This window comes from Melopsittacus undulatus, chromosome 13, assembly GCF_012275295.1.
Source record: "Melopsittacus undulatus isolate bMelUnd1 chromosome 13, bMelUnd1.mat.Z, whole genome shotgun sequence".
NCBI classification, from domain to species: domain Eukaryota; kingdom Metazoa; phylum Chordata; class Aves; order Psittaciformes; family Psittaculidae; genus Melopsittacus; species Melopsittacus undulatus.
This window is the reverse complement of record NC_047539.1, coordinates 99,567-120,662: the sequence shown is the minus strand read 5'-3', so window position 1 is coordinate 120,662 and position 21,096 is coordinate 99,567. Positions and strand designations below refer to the sequence as shown.

At 40.3% G+C, this 21,096-nt stretch overlaps 1 protein-coding gene across 2 annotated transcripts in view; it reads left to right on the top strand.

Moving 5' to 3' along the window:
* RABEP1 (rabaptin, RAB GTPase binding effector protein 1) overlaps positions 1-21,096 on the top strand; it is a 44,020-nt gene that overhangs the window by 1,750 nt on the left and 21,174 nt on the right. For both annotated transcript variants that reach the window (XM_034068811.1, XM_034068810.1), the window contains exons 2-4: positions 16,960-17,088; positions 19,221-19,424; positions 20,672-20,832. In XM_034068811.1, the coding sequence (XP_033924702.1) occupies positions 16,960-17,088; positions 19,221-19,424; positions 20,672-20,832 (494 nt within the window). The remainder of the gene's footprint in view (positions 1-16,959; positions 17,089-19,220; positions 19,425-20,671; positions 20,833-21,096) is intronic.

The following is a 21,096-nucleotide window of genomic DNA, read 5'->3' as shown; positions in this document are numbered from 1 at the left end:
AGTTCCAAGTTGGGAAGATTTTATTTTGTTGATGTTGTCCTTTAACATAAAAGAAGGCAAAAGGGTGCAAGTAAAATTTAGTAATTAGGTAGGTTGATGAAGCCTTTCTTGTAGGAGGTACCGATTGTTGTCTTTCTCATGCTTACTAGTGGTGGGAAGATGAGGATGCTGTAAATAAGACACATGGCAGAAGGAAACTACCTGCATATTGGATGGGTTCTGAAAGTGGTTGCTGTGTTCTCACACCAAAGAATTAGGGCTCCTAAAATGGCTCCTCTCCCTCATCCTCCTTTGTGGTAATAGGACCAGTTTTGGGGGGTTTAATCCAGTCAGATTACTATACTGTTGTTGTCATGTGTGTTGGTATTATTTTTAAATAACTTGCCAAAAGTGTGCCTTGAAACTTCTCAATTCTATTTTCATATAGAGAAAATATTGAAGAAAGGAATTGCTTAGTATTTTTAGTTGTCTGCACTGAATTTATTGCTTAAAGGAGTAGTATAACCTCTGATTTAAGATTACATGTGACAAAATAGAACTGGATTAGTATGTTCCCCTAAGGAAAAATAATGGCTTGTTATAACTACTTATATTGATTATAAATGCCGTATGCATTCTTTATTTCTGCAAGACACATAAGCTATGATTTTCTTCTTGTTGAAAGCAAGTATAAAAGAACTAGTATTTCTCTTGTAGTAATAATATACGGAACATCAGGAGAGGAGTATAATACAGAATGTATATTCTATTCTAATGCCCATACTGAAATGAAAATGGGCCCAAGAAGAGGGGAAGGTATAGCACAAAGATACAGAAAAAGAATGCAGTTCAGGTCCTGCCCTAGTTTTGTACTTTGCCTTAGTATAGATGTTAATAACCCTCTAATTCTTTTGTGTGTGGTAATAGTTTCCATACGATAGCAATCACAGAAAAGCTGAGTGCAGAGTCCTTTCACTGATGTAGCTCTGTGCACTGTGCTGTGAACTCATAGCTAATGATGTCAACCTGTGCTGCAAGTAGGTGTGTGCTGCTTATTGATCCTGGTCAAGGTGCTTTAATTCATGTGTGTTGTCTAGATTGTGTGACTGGAACAGAAATGCCTTATTTTTCCAAACATTTTTCTTTTTGAGGGTGGTGTGCTCTCAGCCTCCCTGGGTTTAATTTGGGTCTGGATGCTTGCCAGCTCTGAAAATAAGGTTACAAACAAAATATTCTTGCATCAGAATGTTCGGGCTTTAATATTATTCCCCATTTCATATCTGGAAAAAGCTTCAAGAAACTGCAGTTACATAAAACATTAATTCTTCAAGACTAAAATGAATTACAATAATATGCAAATTATTAAACTCTTCTTACTGCACTAGTAAACTTGAGCCATAGTACAGTCAGACTGGTAATTAGCATAACTGTTGGTATTATTCTGTGATTAAATGAAGCTGTTAATGGCACAGTCTATCAGATATCTTAATCAGAATCTGCCAGCAGAAAGCATTCATGCAGTATTGGAATAACTTGTTTCTACCCCTGTGCTTAGGCCAGTGAGAATGGTGTCTTTTTGTTGTGCTCAGAGATTCTGCCAGCTCTCGGGGGCAAGAACACTAACCTCTATGTGGAAGGCTAGAGGAGGCTGGCATATTGATTTTAGTACCACTGGCAGTGCCATGAGCAGCGTTGTTTCCCTGTGGTAATAGTATAGGATCCTGGCAAGAGCACAGGCTTGCTGCTGCTGTACTTCTTACATATTCCCACAGCTGAGCATTGCTAGTGGAGGGGTCTGGGATGTCACATAGGAAATTAAGTAACAAAACTTAAGCCTTAGATGCTTTTATGCTTCTAGTTATTTTCCTTGTCAGTATCACATTTAGATGAAATTGAAGTATCTGAAAATGTGACAACTCATCTCAAAAGCCGGGTGTAGTTGGTAGGGACTGGTTTTGAGCACTGAAGATCAGCTGTTGATGTAACTGTCAAATGTTGAACTCTTCTCTTGTAGAGTAACTTCAACATTTTTTGGTACTTTCCAAGAGCCAAAAAATGTCTTCTCTCATTTTCATTTTGCTTCGTCCTGGGTTTGTTATTATCTAGTATTACTAATATTATTAAATAAATATATTTTGACAAAAAAAACTACAAACATTCACAGGTTTGTTTGTTTTTTTTTTTAAGCACTCTGTTTCTCTGTGTCAGTTCAATGGATTTATCTGGGATTTGGCTTCAAACACAAAGCAGACACCTTGAATGTACATGTTTCCACTTTTTAGAATTACTAAGGCAGTTCTGGTCCATTCAGCAGGTCTGTTTGCTCTGGAGTAGAAACATACCCATTCAGGGTGTCTGGTTTGCTGCTGAAGCCAAGCCCCAAATCTCTCTCTTAATTTTGAAGGATACCCTGACCCTATTCATTATAATTAGCTATTGACTTGCCTGAAGGCACAACGAATATACTTTAACACATGGACTGGCTCTCTTGTATTTCAAACACTGGAAAATAGAAATTCTCTGCTAATTTCTATTGCCGCTTGGCCACTTGATCATCCTCCCAGAGAAGATGGCTTTAGCAACTGTTTTCTTCCTTTTCTGGCCTGCTGCCTCAAGATGCTTAGTTGCTTTCCCATAGCCCTTTGTGGGTGGAGCAGATTCCCACTGAGGAACTAGTTTCTGTGCACTTCCTCGAAAGTGACTGAAGAAGAATTTTGTTTTAAAACTTTGAAGAAGCTAAACCAAACAATGTGTGTCAGCGTGGGAGCGGATCAAATCCCATAGGCTTCACCATGGGTGATGGCTGAATGGCAGACTTCTTGGGTTGTCACTACAGGCACTTTATTAAAAATACCTTTCAGATGTGAAGTTTTCCATATTACATTGGGGGATTTGTTTATATTGGGTATTGTTAAAAAAATATGTAGTTAAAAAGGAAAGTAAACCCAGGAGGTTATAGCTTTAGTGTGACTGAGGTCTCCAAGATAAGAACTGGGAACATTGATAAGCAGCACTTACTAAGCAGACTCTGACAGCAAGATTTGGGATAAAAGATAACTAGCTATGAATGCCGTTGTGTGTGTGTATTTAAGAGGAGCATCCTTCACTCCAAAGGTCTAGTGCTTCTGAGTGGTTCATAGTCTTTACTTGCAGAATTGTTTCTAGTGACTGATTTAGTGGTGTTTGAGTTAATGGTACTAGCCTCTGCAAGTTATTCTATAAATAGGGTAAGCATTGTTTAATTTTAGTCATGGTACAGTCAGTTAATCATGATGATGAATTATCTCTGGGAAAATTGCAATCATTTGGTATCTTCACGTAAATTAACACAGGAGGAACAAGTGAGTAGCACACTTGTAGTTAATATTTCTGTGTCTTTCAGAAACAAGAGCATTGCTTTTTAGCTCTTCACTGAAATACACCTGGTGCTTGAGAAAACATCTGGGTTGTCGTGTTGCTTTATAGCAGTGCCAATAGTACCTTAAGAATGCGGAACTGCAGCATGGCTGCTCATGTAATGAGGAATTGCTGTGTTTGATTGATTGATTTATTTCCATTCATGTCTGCTTCTGTCAGCCACAACTGCTGTTGGCATTCAGCTGACTTGTGGCGCTTCTTCTCTCCTTCCTGTTGCCATCCTATGCTTGTCTTCCCTGGCCTGACTCCTCCAAATACAACAAAGAGGGAAAAATAGAAGCTTTTGAATCACACTTCACATCTCTTTCCATCTCCCCTGGCAATTCCTGCTTCCACACAGTTAAGTGGAAGAAATGTCATCTTACTTGACCTTTGGTCACAGATTTTTAACTCTCCAGTCAAACAACCAGTCATTTGACCTTGTCTTGGACAACTCCTGCTCTTCAGCTCCTCCAGTTTCCTGTCCCAGCCATCATCTCATCTTCTTCAAACGTTGCTCTCCTTACAGGCCTTTTGCAACCTGCACTCCGTGGGTGTTGGTGTACCTGGCCCTTGTTTTGGCTGCTCCCTGCTTGCTCTGCTTTGCAGTGAGCATACCTTTGCTCTCCATTTTCTCAATGCTTCCATTCTTCTTCTGGAGAAAATTGCATGACCCTACAAACTTCCTCTGTGAAAAATGTCTTCCAAGCAGGATTGCACCCTGGCTGTGTTGGATCTTGGTTTGTTTAATATCTTTATTTAAGATCTTTCCATTTATTTTATTAGAAGGGAAGATCTTATGCTTTACTCTTGGTATAGAGCAAGAGCAACTCAACTGCTTTTCAGCCCTGCCTTACACGTGTTCAGGTTCTGAATGTTTTCTCAGAACAGGTTTTAGTATTTTGCAAGCAGTGATCATTACTCACTCATCTGTTTATCATATGATTGGTTGACATCTAATTCTTTAATACCTTCCTTGATATGTTTTAAAGCAAAGCAGTCAAGTGCCTCACAGATAGCAGAAATTAATTGCTGGAAGCTAATTTCTGCCTTTTGAAAAGGTAGAAAAATGTCAAAGTTCTTTCTTTTGGCTGTCAGAGCAGTTCTGAAAGGTGGTATCAGTAGAGAGCAGGGCAGGAAACACGCACTGCTGAGATTTGCTGGGCTTGCTCTGTGTGCCCTGTCTGGTCTTGTGTGTCTGGCAGTGTTAAGAACTGAAAAATAAGATCTTAAAAACCAGCCTGATTTAGTTACTTAGTAAGTAAAGAGCTGTGTCTTACTGTGATGAGTCACATCGAGAGCAGAGATTTAAATTCAGGTGGGATTTTTTTGTTGTTAATATTTGTTTTCTAGTTCTATTTTGTGGAAAATGCTTTTCAGTAAAATGATGGAGCAAAAGTACAATAACAGGTCCAAGTTATACGTGGCAAAGAGAATCAGAACCAATAACTGAAAGATAACAGAATGCCCTGTAGGTAAGAGGAAGGGCTTAACTGAGGATCAAATCAAACCAGCTTTGATTATAGCAGTGCTGCCCGTGCCTTTAGGGAAGTGACCTGAATAGACCGTGTGGGTTTTGTTGCATCTTTTGTCAATACATGTTTTTAACTTACAGCTAATTGCCACAAGATTTGAAATGCTTTTTAAATAGCAACAAAAGAGAGAAATCTGCAAAACAAAAGAAGGAGCTCTCTTTCACCTCTTTTGTCTGAGTGTTTCTGTGTAGAACTGTTTACCCACCACACCTATGCCTTGGTACAGTAACTTCTGGTATTTGCATGGGTGGTCACCATTGAAATACCAACAGAAACTATTTTTGTGTCATATTTTCATCTGTCCTCCGTCAGTGCTATGCAAAATAATGAGACCACAGTTGATTGCTTGGAAAAAAAATGTACAGTAACTTTCAAACAGTAACTTGGGTACAACCACAGAGTATAAAACAATCCTTAAATCTGTATTTTCAGTGTCATTGGCTTAATATACATAGGGAGTAACACAGATGAGTGCTAGAAGCTACTGCTAAGCAGTAATTATGTTAAACCATCCACTATAAATTTTCATATCTGGTACCCTTTTAAGAAAATTACCTTTCCTAAGGCCTACTGAAATTCATATTAGACTCGCATTGACTTCAGACACAGGAATCGGAACATACATCTTGCATTAACAGTAGTCTGTGCCAAAATCACTGTGTGCTGTGGTGTTCATTGGTTTATTTTGATGAAATATGAAGCATAAATTTGGCTCTATTAGTTCAAACCGTCTGACAAGCTGGCATCTTTATGACATCCACCACATATTTTAGATTTTCTTTTAAAGATTGGTTTCAAGTAAGGTTTTAATTGCCACCTCATGATGCCTGTTTATATCTTCATCTGTGTGCTGTATCTAGAGATGTGTGCTAAATTAATGAGAATGTAATTAGCCAGACTCAGGATTCTGTGCTTGACTGATGCTTCTAGCTGTGAACATATTATAGCTGTCTGTCAGGTCTTCGGCTTCTATTTGAGTTTTAGATGAAACTGGAGATAAAGATGCTAAATCTCTAAATGGTGTAGGAGCTCCTGATGCTACAAAGGTTATGTTTGTTTGAGGCACTAAGGGTTACATTTAGCTGATGATACAGCAGGAAGGGTTGTAATAGCACGTTACAGGTCTAATCTTACTGCAGTGTTGTACTAGCGTATTTGCTTTTAAGCAGAAGTAAATCAATCAGAATCACAAAATCAAATGTGAGCCTATTCTTGTTCTGGAATACAAATGTTTTCTTATATATTTTTATCTACAGCTCTAGGTTTTGTACCAGTCTAAATCCATTATACTAGAGTCACCCTTTCAAAAGCTGCATTTGCTCAAAACCCGTGTGTGTACAAACACTGATGGGAAACTTGAGTTTTGGAATTTGCTTTCCGATACAGATTAAGTTTGTAAGCTTCCCCTGGAGAGCCTTGAATGGAAATCTGGATTTGAGGACGGTCATTTATCACTTACAAATGACAGTCATCAAGTCTTAAAAAGTAAGTTCTACTGCATGAGTGCAGTGATCTGTTGTCACAAGGGAAAGTGCAGGACAGAAGGAAGGCCTGGCTGTTTCTTTTGGCAAGCAGCATGCACTTAGGTTTAAACTGATTATCAAACTGGATCCATGGGCTGTGGTTTTATGTTGCAGCTGAGGCAGTCTAGAAGGTTGACGTTGCTGAATTGAGTGATCCTGCTCTCTTCCTCCTGCTCACACAATGGCATTCCCGTCATATCTTCTGTGCCACCTCTGTGCATTGGACCCATTACTCAGCCAGTTCAACTCAGTCACCCAGTTGATAACTACTCACTGCTGGATTAATGAGTTTGATTTAATGATAGACCTAATGAGCATAAAGAAAAGGGTGGAGACCTCGTAGTAGTAAAATGAGTGTCCAAGTGTTCAGTCTCTGTTCATCACAGTTTAAATCAGTCTACATCCTTGCCATCATGTTTGTGCCAGTTCTGGTATATTCTCAGCCACGTGATAAGCCTGGGGACCTGGTTAGGCTGGAAACTGGTTTGACTCACTCCCCTGCCATCCCCCAACTTGTTGCTGTGTCACTTCTCTGGTCCTGTCACTGTACAGCTTCAAAGGCAGCATGGTGGGGATAAAAGGCATGCATGATCAGGGTGAAGGAGGAGTGCTGAGTTACCTCCTCAGGTGAACATCGGTACTTAAGTTGATGTAAAATGTTCATAACTACAGGCTTAGTAAAGTCTTCCCGTTCCATACTGCTTGTATCCCAGGCATATTTAATTAAAACTTAATGCTGGAGGAGGATTTTCTTCCTTTTAAATGTTCAGAAATTCATTTGGTTGACTAGTGGTAGCAAAAAAACTGTTATATATAGAATGCTGGCAGTGTTTTCTGTCAAGAAATAATTATAGAGGCTTGGGGGAGTAGTATTCTGTTGTTTTCAGAGAAGCTATTAAATTGCTGTAGAAACCTTACTCCAAATGACAGGAACCATACCCTGTTCCTTATCAAAGAAAGATGGTAATCATAATTTATTATTTGTCATCTGGCAAAATTATTTTCCAGGCCATTTAGTAAGATTTATATCCTTTAAGACATTACTCTAAGCACTATGTTTTCGTGCCTGCAACCTGTGTCTTTTGGCAACTAACACTTGTAAATTACTCTGGAAGTAAGTCTTCACCTGTTACTTTTCTCAGTATCTTCTCTGCCTACCAGTTTGAGTGGCCAAGAAGGGATAGGGAGCCACAGAGTAAAAGAAATCTGGAGTTAACTCCCTTTTGTAATGCTTGTTCAGACTGATAACTCTCAGGTTATGCATGTATTAACTGCTGTTTCTGAAGCTTTGCTAATACCTGTAGCAGTACAGTGGTGCTGTCTGGCAGCTGCACATGTGGAAGTAGGTTTGCATGCTACTATTGATTATAGCAGCTTTTGAAAATGTCCCCAAAGATGCTGATTTCCTTGAAGTGGCAGTCTCTTCATACCTGTAGTAATGGTAAACTACGCAAGCCATTGCCTATATAAATTTCACAGCAGTGATGACTTTTGGGTTTTACCCACATTATTTTCTTGGTCTAGCCATGTATTTATGTCTCCAATTGCACATTCATTTTTGTCACCTTCCTTTGAATTTTCAAGTGTGCTTGCTTGTTATAAATTTGTCCTTTCTGCTCAGAAACTGGGAAGGAGAGTATTTGGGATGGTCAGTCTGGATGCTCTCAAAGCTACACCTCAGTTGTTGTCTCTGTGACAAATGTCAGGCGAGCACGAGATTTCAGACTAGTGATCTGGGGGAAATTTTTGAATGAATGGAATAGTTTTATTTTTGAAGAAGCAATTTAATGTGGAAGAACAATGCAGCAGGGTTAGTTTGTTGTGGTTTCTCCCCTGAAAGCTGAGTCATACTCTATTCGCTTTTCCTCCCAAAAGAGGACCGCCTTTAATAAATCTGTAGGCAAAGGGGTAAATGTAAGGAGTCAAAGGGACTTTTTTTCCCCTCCCACTCCCATTTTCATTTGATTCCCAAACGAATCAGCAAATAAATGATCTTGAAAGATGATCAGTACTGAATTTGTCTTGGCTTAGCAAATGTTTACGTTGTAAGAAAACATATTTGTGGTGTTCAGTGACAGATTGTGAACCTGGCCTCCTATGCAGTGATGTGCGTGTCAGAATCTCTCCCTCAGTGGCTGTCAATCAGGAATGCTCTCTCATTTGATCAGAAGAGCAGATTTCTGATGGTTCATTAAAACAGACAACATCATCATTTTAAATTTTGTTTTCTTGCAAGATACACTGAAACCCTCACTGTCGAGTGCAGTTGCTATGTGAAGTAGTTAAATCCTCTTCTGCATTTTGAGGTTATATCATGCAAATGATGAAATGTGGTAGCATGGAAAAGCTTGGCAGAAGCAGTTCTGTGTAAGTATGAAGACTCATTCATGTTTTCAGTGTTGCTTTGGTCAGGAAGTGTTAAGTGACTTGACTTTTTTGGGGGACTTGGTTTAAAATACTGTGACATTGGAGTAGGTGGCTCTGCTTGAAGGAAGTGTTGTTCCAGGCTGAAGGAGCCTCCTCAGTCTGCTTAATACATCCATTGTGTTGGATGTTTAACATACTACTTAATGTGGTAGGACAGCCTGATGAAATAAAAGGAGTGGTGAAAGTGTGTGTGAAAGCTGACATGTTTGACAGATGCATTGTTTAAGCTTCTGTGTATTAAACGCTCAAAAAGCTTTGCCAAAGGGATCGAGTCAGGCTGTGACTGCAGGGTATATAGATCTATCCGGGCTTTGAGCTGATGGTGGTGTAATCGCAGTAGCAATGACACTCAGTGCAAGCTGTGAACCCCTGTAAAGAAATGTCACCAGTACCTGGCTATGTAACCTTCTGTGGGGGTTTACTCTGGCTGGACTCTGGGTGCCCACCAAAGCTGCTCTGTCATTCCCCTCCTCAGCTGGACAGGGGAGAGAAAATGCAAGGAAAGGCTTGAGATGACAGGGAGAGTTCACTCAACAATTGCTGTCATGGGCAAAACAGACTCAACTTGGGGAAATTGGTTTAATTTATTACCAATCAATCAAAGTAGGATAATGAGCAATGAAACCAAATCTTAAAATTCCTTCCCCCCCACCCCTCCCTTCTTCCTGGGCTCAACTTCACTCCTGAATTCTTCACCTTCTCCCTGCCAGTGGTGCAGGGGCACAGGGAATGTGGGTGATGTCAGTTCTTCACACATTGTTGCTCCTTCCTCCTCAGGGCAGGAGGGCTCATACTCTTGCCCTGCACCAGTGTGGGATCCCTCCCATGGGAGACAGTTTTCCACCAACTTCTCCATCGTGAGTCCTTCCTATGGGCTGCAGTTTTCATGAACTGCCCCAGCGTGGCTCCCTCCCATGGAGTGCAGTCCTTCAGGAACAGACCCCTCCAGTGTGAGACCCCTGCGGGTCACAGGTCCTGCCAGTAAACCTGCTCCAGGTTTACACAAGTTTCACTCACATCACAACAACGAAAAAGAATTCCCCATGCCAAAATAAAAAACATCATCACATCACTGTATGAAAGTGGAGAATTTGCACACAATAACACCCTTCATCCCTTTACCACAGTTGCAAGAACCAAAATTCCCCATGACTTGGCTACTTAACCTTCTGCTAAGTTTTGTGCAGCCATCCCTATGGTCTTGTTTGCTCAAGCAGTGCCTAGTTTGAGTAAATGTACACAGCCTGTAGAGTAAATAAACCCTTCATAAGCCCCAGAAGTCATTGAGCTTCTTCCCTGTAGTCATCTTTTAAAATTGATCCTCTTGTGAAGAGTGGTTATAAAAATTGAAAATCTATTAAAGCAAAGGGAATAAATGTGCCACTGAGAGTGCAGGGAGAATACTAATGAGTGGGATGAGGTTGGGAATTCGGTTCTCTCCATTTTGTGTCACTAGAGATGAATACAGAGTTCACCAGACTGTAGCTTGCTACAGACTTTTGAAATACTCTGCATTCAAGCTTACCAACTCTGCCTGCCTGAGATTTGCTGATGGTAGAAGCAGGATGCAGCCAAAATGCTTTCTGTAGGATAACCATAGTGTCAGGGTGACTTCTCTGACACTGTGGTTCATCCACTGCTGCCCTATTTAAGTTATCACTGAAATGATGAGGCCCAAAATGAAAAGTGCTAACAAGTAACATTTTCCTGAAATGTTCTAAGGGATTATTCTCCCCACCTGCATTCAGCAATGGCAGAAATGAAGTAAAAACTAATGATGCCAAAACCCCTCATGCATCAAGTTGAAACTTCCATGGGGAAAACTGCGCACAAAACTGAGAGAGCTGATGGTAGTACTAGTTAAATGGTAAAGGCAAGAACCAGCTGCTCTGTTAAGCAATGTAGGAAAAGCCATGATGGAGGTATGGGACTGTCCTTGGGAAGAAATGGTGCTTTTAGCAATGAAAGATGAATTGCTGGAGGAAAATGCAAGCCCACTTCTGTCAACACAGACATATGCAATTAACTACATTCCTGTGATACTTGATGTGAGTGAATGCTGTTCCTCTGCAATCTAATATATATAATGTTTAACTAAGCATCAGTGTAAAACTAGACTTAAGTTACCTGGGGCAGAATGACTAAAAGGGTAGAAGAGGTGAGCATTACTCATCACATGAAGTGGGCTTATCAAAACTGGGAAGAAGTCAGGAGTGGTTCCACTTTACTGAGTGCAAATGGAGTGTCAAGGGAATTGAACCCCAGAACAGCAACTGCCTGAGTTTGTGTCCATGAAAGAAGAGGAGGGAAACAGTAACAAAGCGAGGAAGTAGTTAACATGTGAATGCTGTGAAAAGGGAGAGAAAAAGTGGGAAGTGGAAAAAAAAATAAAATGAGGAAGCAGAAACAGTACGTTGGCTTTTTTTCCCATGTGGATATTAAATTGTTGGTTGAATGCAGTAATGTCTCTGAAAGCCAAAATGGGGAACTGCCTCAGAGTTATTTCTGCAGAACTACTTAGTGGTAACATTGGCGAGCAGCAGCACATCTTCCTCTGCAGAGCTGCTGGTTAGAACCATTTCTTTTTCCTCTTCTGTAGCTTAAGTTATCATCGTTGCATGCAGTGAAGTACTCTGGAAAGGAGAGGTGTGACAATGCAAAGGGATTTGTTGCCACCCTGAAAACAAGTGTCAAGTGAGAAGTCTGGTGTAATCCTCTGTCTTCAAATAAAACTAGGAAAGCGTATGCTGACCAGAAATGGATTTAACCATTTCTCCATGTGAATAAAATACTTAATGCAGGTTTGGGAAAACCAAATAATTCTTTTCTTACTTTATTTTTCCCCTTCAGTTTAGTCTGCCACTGCTAAATATCTCTGTGGAAGAGCAAATTTTGTTCCTTGAAAATAAAGCAATCTCCATTTATGAGTCAGGAATTACTTCTATTCAAAGTATTTATTAAAGGAACCATGATCTATTCCTTTGCTTCCAGGTGCCTGTTGCAGAATGGGCTGTATTGGAGTATATTTTAAGAATGTGGGAGCTATTGGGGGTTATTTATGTATTTATTAATCAAATCCCTTTTGAAGAAAACAAAGAAAAGCTTTTGCAGTCTAAAGACACGTCCTGGTGGCAGACTCTTACATTAAAAATTTATATCCTAAGATAATTGTGGCTCCAGAATGATGTCATTGTAAATGAAAATGAGTACTCTTAGGAAATAAGTGTAAAGAAAACTATGCAGCCATATATGTTTATTTGTCCATACTTCTGTCTTGAGCAATCATGACAAGAAAAGGAGGAGGTAGAAAATGACAGAAGTGGGTGGTGGTTGTTGTTGTTATTATTATTAATAATTATTTCATTTTTGTCTCAAAAAGGTTTATGTATAGGGGATTTTTTTCTGTTCTATTTTTCAGATTTGAGCTATGTAGGACTGAACTCTTGATGTCATGTTTGACACTTGAAATATCAAGTAGAAAGCTTGGTGGTATTAATTTTATAAAGAGATTTAGTACTCAAAAATAGCCTTATTGATAATCAGCTTTGTCTGTCTTGCTTCTGGAATGGTCACTCCGTGTTTGTGTAAGTGGAAGCTTTGTCAGACATAAAATTTAATCCTTTTGGGAGCTGATCTGTGGAACAGCATTTCAGTAACTACTTGGTGAGAAATGTGTGTTCATTCCTGGGTTTTCCTTGAGTTGAAACTTTGCTGTGTAGTGGTTTAAGGAAAAGTTGTCTCTTTTTCACTAGTTTCTCTTTGTGTAATCCTGTAGTTTCATGGTTCTCCCATCAATTGATGACTCCACTCTGAATTAAGTTTTGCTTATCTTCTTTTGGGTTCTTCTACCTGGTTAAGCCACAAAATAACATACTCTACTTGGCTGTAATGTTAGTGTGAAACAGGGAGATGGTGATCCTGAACTGTCTGCAAAAATCTGTGTTCCTTAGAAACAAATAAATAATTTAATGGGCATGTCCATGTCGTCAGGAGCCTATTTGCCTTAATACTTTAGGGGGGGCGGGGGGGAGTGTTATTTACAGCTAATTGTTGGCCAAAGGGACTTCTTGTGTGCATGTTTGTTTTTCAGTTTGGCACATCAGTTTTCATTTGAATTCTTCTCAGTGGTCAGGAGTTAAGGAATTTGGTCTGCTTTCAGGAGTTAAGAAATTGGGTCTTTAGGGGGTTTGTTTGTTTCTTGAGGAGTTGGGGCTCTGATTAAGGAATCAGGTCTTCTACTGCTTTTATGACTTACAGCATGTTCTGTGCCTGTTTTGATCTCATGTGTGACACAAGATCCTCTTTCAGTCAGGTGTAGCTCCACCAGAACTGACCATCTGTCAGACTTCGTTTACTGTATACTTCACTGGTGTCATTAAACACTGATAGCTGCATTTCTATGCATGGAAGTAGGTGCATAGGGACAGCGATCCTGGCAAGTTAATGAATACTGTCACTGCAAAATGTATGGTTGGGATTGGGATTGATTTTAAATTGATAGCCTGTTGATGGTAAATAAAAAGTTTTCAGCTCTGTTACAGACCTGGGGTGAGTTGGACCTAAATTCAGAGTGAGAAGTAAGTTATAAATGAGAAAGGCTAATTGAAAAAAATCTATGAATGAGTCCATTTCCTGCCATTGATTTCAATACGTTTCCAGACGGACTTTAATCGGTGTTGTGCAGCCTATGGTTACCTGCATCTGGCAGCTTGGCTTCACACTTTCCTTTTTGAGTGTCTCCATGAAAGTCATAGAAGAAAATGTTTTTGTAAGCTTAATCACTTATACTTAACAGAAAGGAGGTAGTTGTCATGTTGTCTTAGAAAATAAACCTTTTTTGCTTTTACTTTCTATGCATGTGCATTTCAAGGGGATGATGGGGTTCATAGCTTTCTGTCTTCCAGTTCATGTGCCTTGGATCACTGCAGTGTGGATATGCTAAGGTATGTAGCACAGGTGGTAAAACCACTTTAGACTTAGTATCTGAGTCAAAAAATTATGTTAATACACAGTAGCAGTGGTGCATGACCTGCAGGTGATACCTTAAATTGTTGGGGTTTTGAATGCCTGCAGCTGGTCCTGCAAGAGCTCTGTTGTGGTGGAGGTTGATTATTTATTTATTGCTTTTTACACATAACTGCCAGGCTGCACAGAGGGGGATACTGTAAAAATGGAAATAGATTGCATTTCCCACACAGTTGACTCTGCCGTTTCTTTCTGCTAGGGCAGGAGGGTTTGAAAAGGTTGAGTCTGTTGTTGCCACAGCTTTGGCACACTTGAACTTTGTGCTTTTGCGGTGTCCTCTCGTCCTTCTGTCCTCTGCAGAAGCAACTCTCACCTTGGGAAAAAATACAGCTTGTTTGCTTTGCACAGCAGCTCTGATGGGCGAGGTGGCACAGCTGCTGCTGTCTCTCTTTGGGAGACAGATGGAAAGAGAAACAGTAAACAAGGAGGGCTTGAATCTTCTTTGGGACAGGGGTTTGACTGCAGTTGATTTGTTAACTTTCAGAATTAATGGTAGAATTAAACTCTTCTTGATATGGTCTTCAAAGCAGTATTTGTAAGGTGAGTGATGTCCGCATTCCTCCATGCTGTGTTGTACCTGTCCTACGGAGACAGGCTAAGAGATTGGGCTTGTTCAGCCTGGAGAAGGCTCAGGACAGACTTTATAACAGTCTTCCAGTACCTGAAAGGGGTTACAAGAAACCTGGAGAGGGGCTTTGGACAGGGGCCTGTAGGGACAGGCCAAGGGGAATGGCTTGAACCTGCCCGAGGGGAGACTGAGCTGAGCTCTTAGGCAGAAGCTCTTCCCTGTGAGGGTGCTGAGGCGCTGGCACAGGGTGCCCAGAGAAGCTGTGGCTGCCCCATCCCTGGCAGTGCTCAAGGCCAGGTTGGACATAGGGGCTTGGAGCAGCTGCTCCAGTGGAAGGTGTCCCTGCCCGTGGCAGGGGTTGGAGCTGGAGGAGCTTTAAGGTCCCTTCAACACAAACCATTCTATGGTTCTATAAATGTGTGTGTGGCTTCAGGCCTGCAGGCTGGCGGCTCCCTGGCTGGGCCTGCACAGTTTAGCCCGAACTGCAGCATACAGCTCACTTAGGCTTTAGTGCCTCTAATGGTTCCCTTTCAAGAGCTGAAACTGTGAGATCAAACCCACCTCTTCAGAGCCAAGCCTAGCTTTTCATTCTTCTGAGGTGTGAGGCACTGTGGCAGCAGGCTGAGGGGCCAGCCAGCGAGCTGATCTTCCCTCCGGGCTGTGGAAGTGGGAAGCGGCTTTGCTGGCATCACCCTCCCTCACAGGTAGTGGGAAGTGGAGATGTCAGCAAGCCCTTTCCCTTTGGAAGACTTCAGCAAGAGATCAAAGGCAGCTCTCTAGCCTTGGGAAGCATGTTTGCTCCCTTGGCCTGCCTCCGTGTGTGTTTTTGCTTCCCTGGTTTTGATCTAGCCACCTTCCTAACTCACTTGGAGCTTTGCTCTCAGTGTGTCGTCTTTGGTGCAGGTTCCTTTCATTTTGTGGAGAATATTCCTCTGCAGTTGGCTTTGCACTATCCAGGTAGGGTTGCTGGCTAGAAAAACTGATTTATTGATATTTAAGGTAATAAAAAATATATACATTGGAATTTCAGTAGAAAAGCAACATTAAAATTTCTCTAGTCCTGGATCTGCATACATCTTTTAGCTGACAGATGCAATGCTGTATTTTGTAACACTGTAAGCCGTCATAATGGCTTTTATTTATTTATTTATTTATTTATTTAAGCAAGTGGTCCAACATACCTGTGCCTTTAAAAGGTCCTTTCGTTTGTGTCTGCCCTAAGTCACCAGGTACTAAAAATAACTATAACTCAGCCAATCTCAGTGGCATTGAACATCCACTGTTTTACCACTGCAAGCTCTAGATCTAATTCCAGCTGTTTGTAAGTAAATGTTTGATGCAGCCTTTGTACTATGTTGTCACCACTTGCTTTTGGTGAGAAGCATGTTGGGTGTCTAGTGTGAACACTTCTGGTGGATAACTGTTTTATGTGTCTAGTCTGTGCTATACAGAGGCTGTAACTCAAAAGAAGAGATTCAGCTTTGCACAACAGATTTGGAACGTGTCCATAAAATGCTTGTGCAGAACAGATAGAGAATTGTGTAGAGGAACATTATTTGCTCAGTGCATTGCACCATGGAGACGAGTTTTGTTCTGGCTCATCTGTCTTTTGCTTCTGTTTCACATTTGAATTTTGAATTCTGAGTTGTGCAGTATAAAACTGGTACCTAAACCAGACCTGTACTTCTTGGTGTGCATAGTAGTCAACATTGCACACAAAACTCAGTATTACAGAGTTGGTGGTTGTGCATCGCATAATACAATGGTATATAGCATATAATGATATTATATGTTTTCTTCAGTAACAACTGCATTGTAACAATCTTTAGGTGCTTTGTGGACTTCTTTCCCTTTTGTTGTACCACCAGATCAACCGCTAATGCGGTGAATAGTGGAAAGTAGGGTGAGGATTTTTACCTGCTGGAAATGCGGAGAGTTTGATCTTACTGGGTAGAGTCTGTTTCACCTCCTTTTGGTGAACATGCAGAACTGAGCACAGGAAATGTAACAGCAGCTAATTTTCAGCTTAGGGTTTTTTCTGTGCTTCATTCTTCAGTCGTTAGCTGAGCCATCGCTTTGTTTCCTTTGACCTCATGTTTGAGAACCTGGTGCTTTGTTGTGCAGCCTTCACACAGTATTCCTATGCCATGCGACTAAATTCCCTGCATTTTAGAAAGAAGCACCAATAGAAATCATTCTGGCACTGTTTTTTTCCCATGTCTTTCTTTCATTGTGTATAGAAAATTGCAGGGGTTTTGGGGGGGGAGGTTGGTTGTTTTCTACAGAATTCCCAGCTTTTAGTGCTGTGAAGATGTCTACAATTTGGTGCTACACTCGAAGGCAACTTGCCTTCCTTTGTTGTTTAAAGGACTGTGATTGAGATATCATGGGGCAACAGCTGAGTTAATGAGTAAAGACATTTTTAAAAGGATAAGCCCCAAACCTGAAGCTTGCAGAATGGGATGCCCCTGTTAGTGATGTACCTTATCTTCTGTTTCATTTCCAGTTGCTCTTCTACAACGGGTAGCTGAATTGGAAAAGGTCAATGCAGAATTTCTGCGCACAAAGCAGCAGCTTGAGCAAGAATTTAATCAAAAGAGAGCAAAATTTAAGGAGTTATACCTGGCTAAGGAGGGTAAGTTCTTAATTCTCTGAATTATTCTAATGTTTATTAAACTTCAGATGCTTCCTGTATGAAGAATAATGTTTGTAAAGTCAACTACTACTTCCCATATGCCTGTGCAAACCACACGCTTTCTTTTTTTAAGGATAATTAGGATTTAAGGGAGGTTTCTACTAGGATATCCAGTGTGATTAATGGGATAAGGCATTGTTGTGTTTGATTTGCCAAAACCAGAAAAGTAACAGTATTCTTTCACACAGCTATAATAAGAACATAAGAAACAAGCAGAGAGTGAAATTCAGTAGGTGGCTACTTAGCTTCCTAGAATGAATTTTTAGGGTTCAGTTTGCCTGCATGGATAGGAATCAGCAGAGGAACTTGGTGTACACTGAAAAACATCATTGAATTTTAATACTCAGTTGCTGAAGTCATGGTGTGCTCATTCTCTGTGAACAGCAGCTGATCTGGTAAGTGGAAAGAAGGGGTCTAGATGGTGTACTGTTTGTGCTTTGTGCCTAGCTTTTTAATGCAGTATTAATTTGTCTTCTGTTTTCATCTGAGGTAGAATATAAGCAGGCAAACAAAAATTTTAATACCAGCCAAGGGCATCTATTTCAATAACACTCTTCAGAGGAAAATTTGAACCATATGAGTTCAAATATCTGATGCAGAATTGCAGAGTAGAGATAGCTGTTGTTCTGAGAGCCAAATTGATTTATTTCTAATCCTGATGATTTTCCTGTCTTTAACATATGAAAGCAGAGCCAAAAAAGAAATGCATTAAGACTGCAGCTGCTTGTATAAGTTTATGAGAGCAGAAATACAACAGGCATAATGAAGATCAGATCATGCAGAAAGCCTATTTCTTTGCATTTCTAGCAGCTTGATAAAAGGAAATTTAAGATACAAGACACTGCTGATGAGATCAGCAATAATTCTCCCTTTCCAGAACAGTAAAAACGAAAGAAAATAAAAATTAATTATGATTGAAAAAACAATCCAACTTTCACATGTACTTTCACTCCAGTGAAAGGATACTGGAGGAGAAAGTACAAGCAATTACTTTTCTCTCCCTCTCCCAAGCTTTTCTCCCTTCTTGTTCTCAAGACCTTGTCCTTAATGTACATTGTGACTGTTGCAACCCATCCTTAATACTGTTTGAAAACTAAGTAATATAAATACTATAAGATCCTGTTTTGTTTTGTTTTACATGAGAATTAATGCCTTTTTGAGTACCTGATTAGTTCTGGATTCCAGTCTGTCTCTCAAGAGGCAAGGTGTGGGGCATTGGGATTGATAAAGTTTTTGGTATTGAGGAAAAGACATGGAGATAACTTGGTGTCTGCTGTACACTGGCCAGATGTTTCTGCTAAAAGTAATTGCCATTGAAAATAGGCAATGTGGGCATAAAATTATATTTTGTGTTAGTGCTTTTGGAGTCAGTTGTATAATATACATCTTCTAGAGCTTTTTGCTTCAGATTAACCAAAAACTCAGGAAGATAATGTGAAGTTAGTTTAATTTCTATTTGTAGTTGCAACAATTAGACAAGTAGTGGATGCTCCACTGAATGTATGCCTTTCTTAGTAGAAGCTCAGTTTTAGCAAAACCATGGTAAAGCGCTTATTCTTCTGTGGGCTCCACGCAGTGGTCACAGAGTGTTTCTGTTCAAGAAATGTGAAGTGTTCTGTCCAAATTCAGGATCATTTTGGTGCCAAAAGTGAGGGAAGAACTGGTTTCCTGTCTGTTGTTCTTATATTTTCCAGATTAATTACCAGAGTGAGTTAAGTAATAATGAACTAATTAAAAGCACAGTTCACTTTCATCCAGTGTATTGATTCGTGGGTTATATCTACAGTGTCTGCTTTTTGGCTGCATCCATGAGAAGGTACTTGTTTAATGAAAGGCAAGGGCAAGCGACGTCAAGAAATAATGTTCCCTAAAGGTACCTGTTAACGTTTGTTCAGTTGTTATGGGTAGTTGCTTTAATATCAGTGCTTCCTTCACCCCCTTGTTAGAGCACTGTTCTTTGCCATAGCAGCTATGGAAACTCTTCAGATTGAATTTATTATAATCAAGCTAAATGTAAATAAAGGTAATAGTAAGTATTAGTCAAGCTAAATGCATATAACACTTCTTTTCAGAGGACCTGAAAAGACAAAATGCAGTGCTGCAGGCAGCCCAAGATGATCTGGGACAACTGCGGACCCAGCTGATGGAGGCTCATGCTGAAATGGAGAACATCAAAGCTATTGCTACAGTGTCTGAGAATACAAAGCAGGAAGCTATCGATGAGGTGAAGAGACAGTGGCAAGAAGAAGTAGCTTCATTACAAGCTATTATGAAAGGTAACAACCGGGCAAGCTGCTGCCACTAAGATCAAGCCCCTCTGTAGTAGGTGTTCGGTGCTGTGTGCTGGCTCTTGCACAGAACATGGATAGCTGCTTTTCATGGCTTGGCAAAACCTGGCTGCAGAAGTGATGGATGAAGCATAGTTCCTAAGTTTGTGAAAAAGAGCTTGGTGGCTCTTTTCTGTTAATATGAGGGTAGAATTTAGAAGGAATCATGGCAATGGGAACTCCCACATGTATGCAAAGCATTTTTGAGGGACTATGAGTGTGATGCTTCATCATTCCATGAAGATAAGTGTAATGAATGTAATTTGACAAGCCTGAAAACAGCTTTAGGCTGGCAGCGTGATTCTCTTCTCTCTTTGTGTGTAAACACTGTTCTGCTGTCAGACAGTTAAGTGTCCTTCCAGTACTATCACACAGACTTTTCCCCAGGCTAGTGATTGAACATGCTACTCTGTATCAGTCATGGGTCTTTTTTTTCCTTTATAGTTTGGAGCTATGCTATGTTATGCTTGCATGTTGCACAGCTGTTGATGTTTCTGAGACAAACTGTGTGCAAGGAGCAGAATGCAGGATGTAAACTGGGGACACTGTTGCCATAACTGGTTACTCTTTAATGTTCACAAACAAGACCACAGTATCCTGAGCCTCCAGCCTGTTGGCTGTAGGCAGTTTTTCCCATAACCTGATTATGCTTTTACCCAGAGAAGACAAACATTCATGTATATTGAGTACACAAGTTTCTGTTTATTTATGGTCTACACAGGTACAGGAATCTAGATGAAGGTGCAGTTGTGTCAGCTGCAGTCTGTGTGTAAACAAAGACAACTCCTTGCCTGAAGGGATAATATTAGGGAAATGAAAGCTACATGAGATATTCTAGTTCTTCTGTGTTTTGGAGTAAGTAAGTAAGGGTTAGATTGTTTGGATGATGTGTTTGGAGGTACAAATGTGCTGGTAAATATGATGTTAGAAATGTATGTTATTTTGAAATGAGGAGTTACACAGTTTTGGGGGTTGTTTGTTTCTGTTCTAGTGGTGGTACAAATTGAGATGCAATTCCTTTGGATCTTTTGCTTCTGTTGTGTTTTGGGGCAAGAGTCAAAGGGAAGAGAGAGGAAGAGAGAGTTGTCCTATTTTGATCAGTTATGATAAATCATTGGCTGGTTAGAGGTAGAGTTCCTAAGGCTCTGTCTTTTTAACTTCCACTGAAAATAAGTTTTGAAACTGCTCTTTTATAGAGACTGTTCGTGACTATGAGCTCCAGTATCATCACAGGATGGAGCAGGAGCGAGCTCAGTGGAATCAGTATCGAGAAAATATGGAACGGGAAATAGCAGAGTTAAGAAGGAGACTGTCTGAAGGTCAAGAGGAAGAAAACCTAGAAAATGAAATGAAAAAGGTATGTTGAAATCTAGGTTTTCAAGTTCTGTTTCAATATAGACCTGTAGTGTTACGGATGAGTTAATTTCCACTGCCTGCTCATAGTTCCTCAGAAATATGCACAGCCTCATTCTGCCAACTTTCACCTGTTTGTTCAAGGAAGTCATCATGATCTAATCCTGCATTTGAATCCAAAAATCTAAAATATCTTTTGTCTTTCTTTAAGGTGAGTAATGTTTGTGCAACACAGTACTAGTAGCTTCCTAGGAAGTGCAGAACCTTG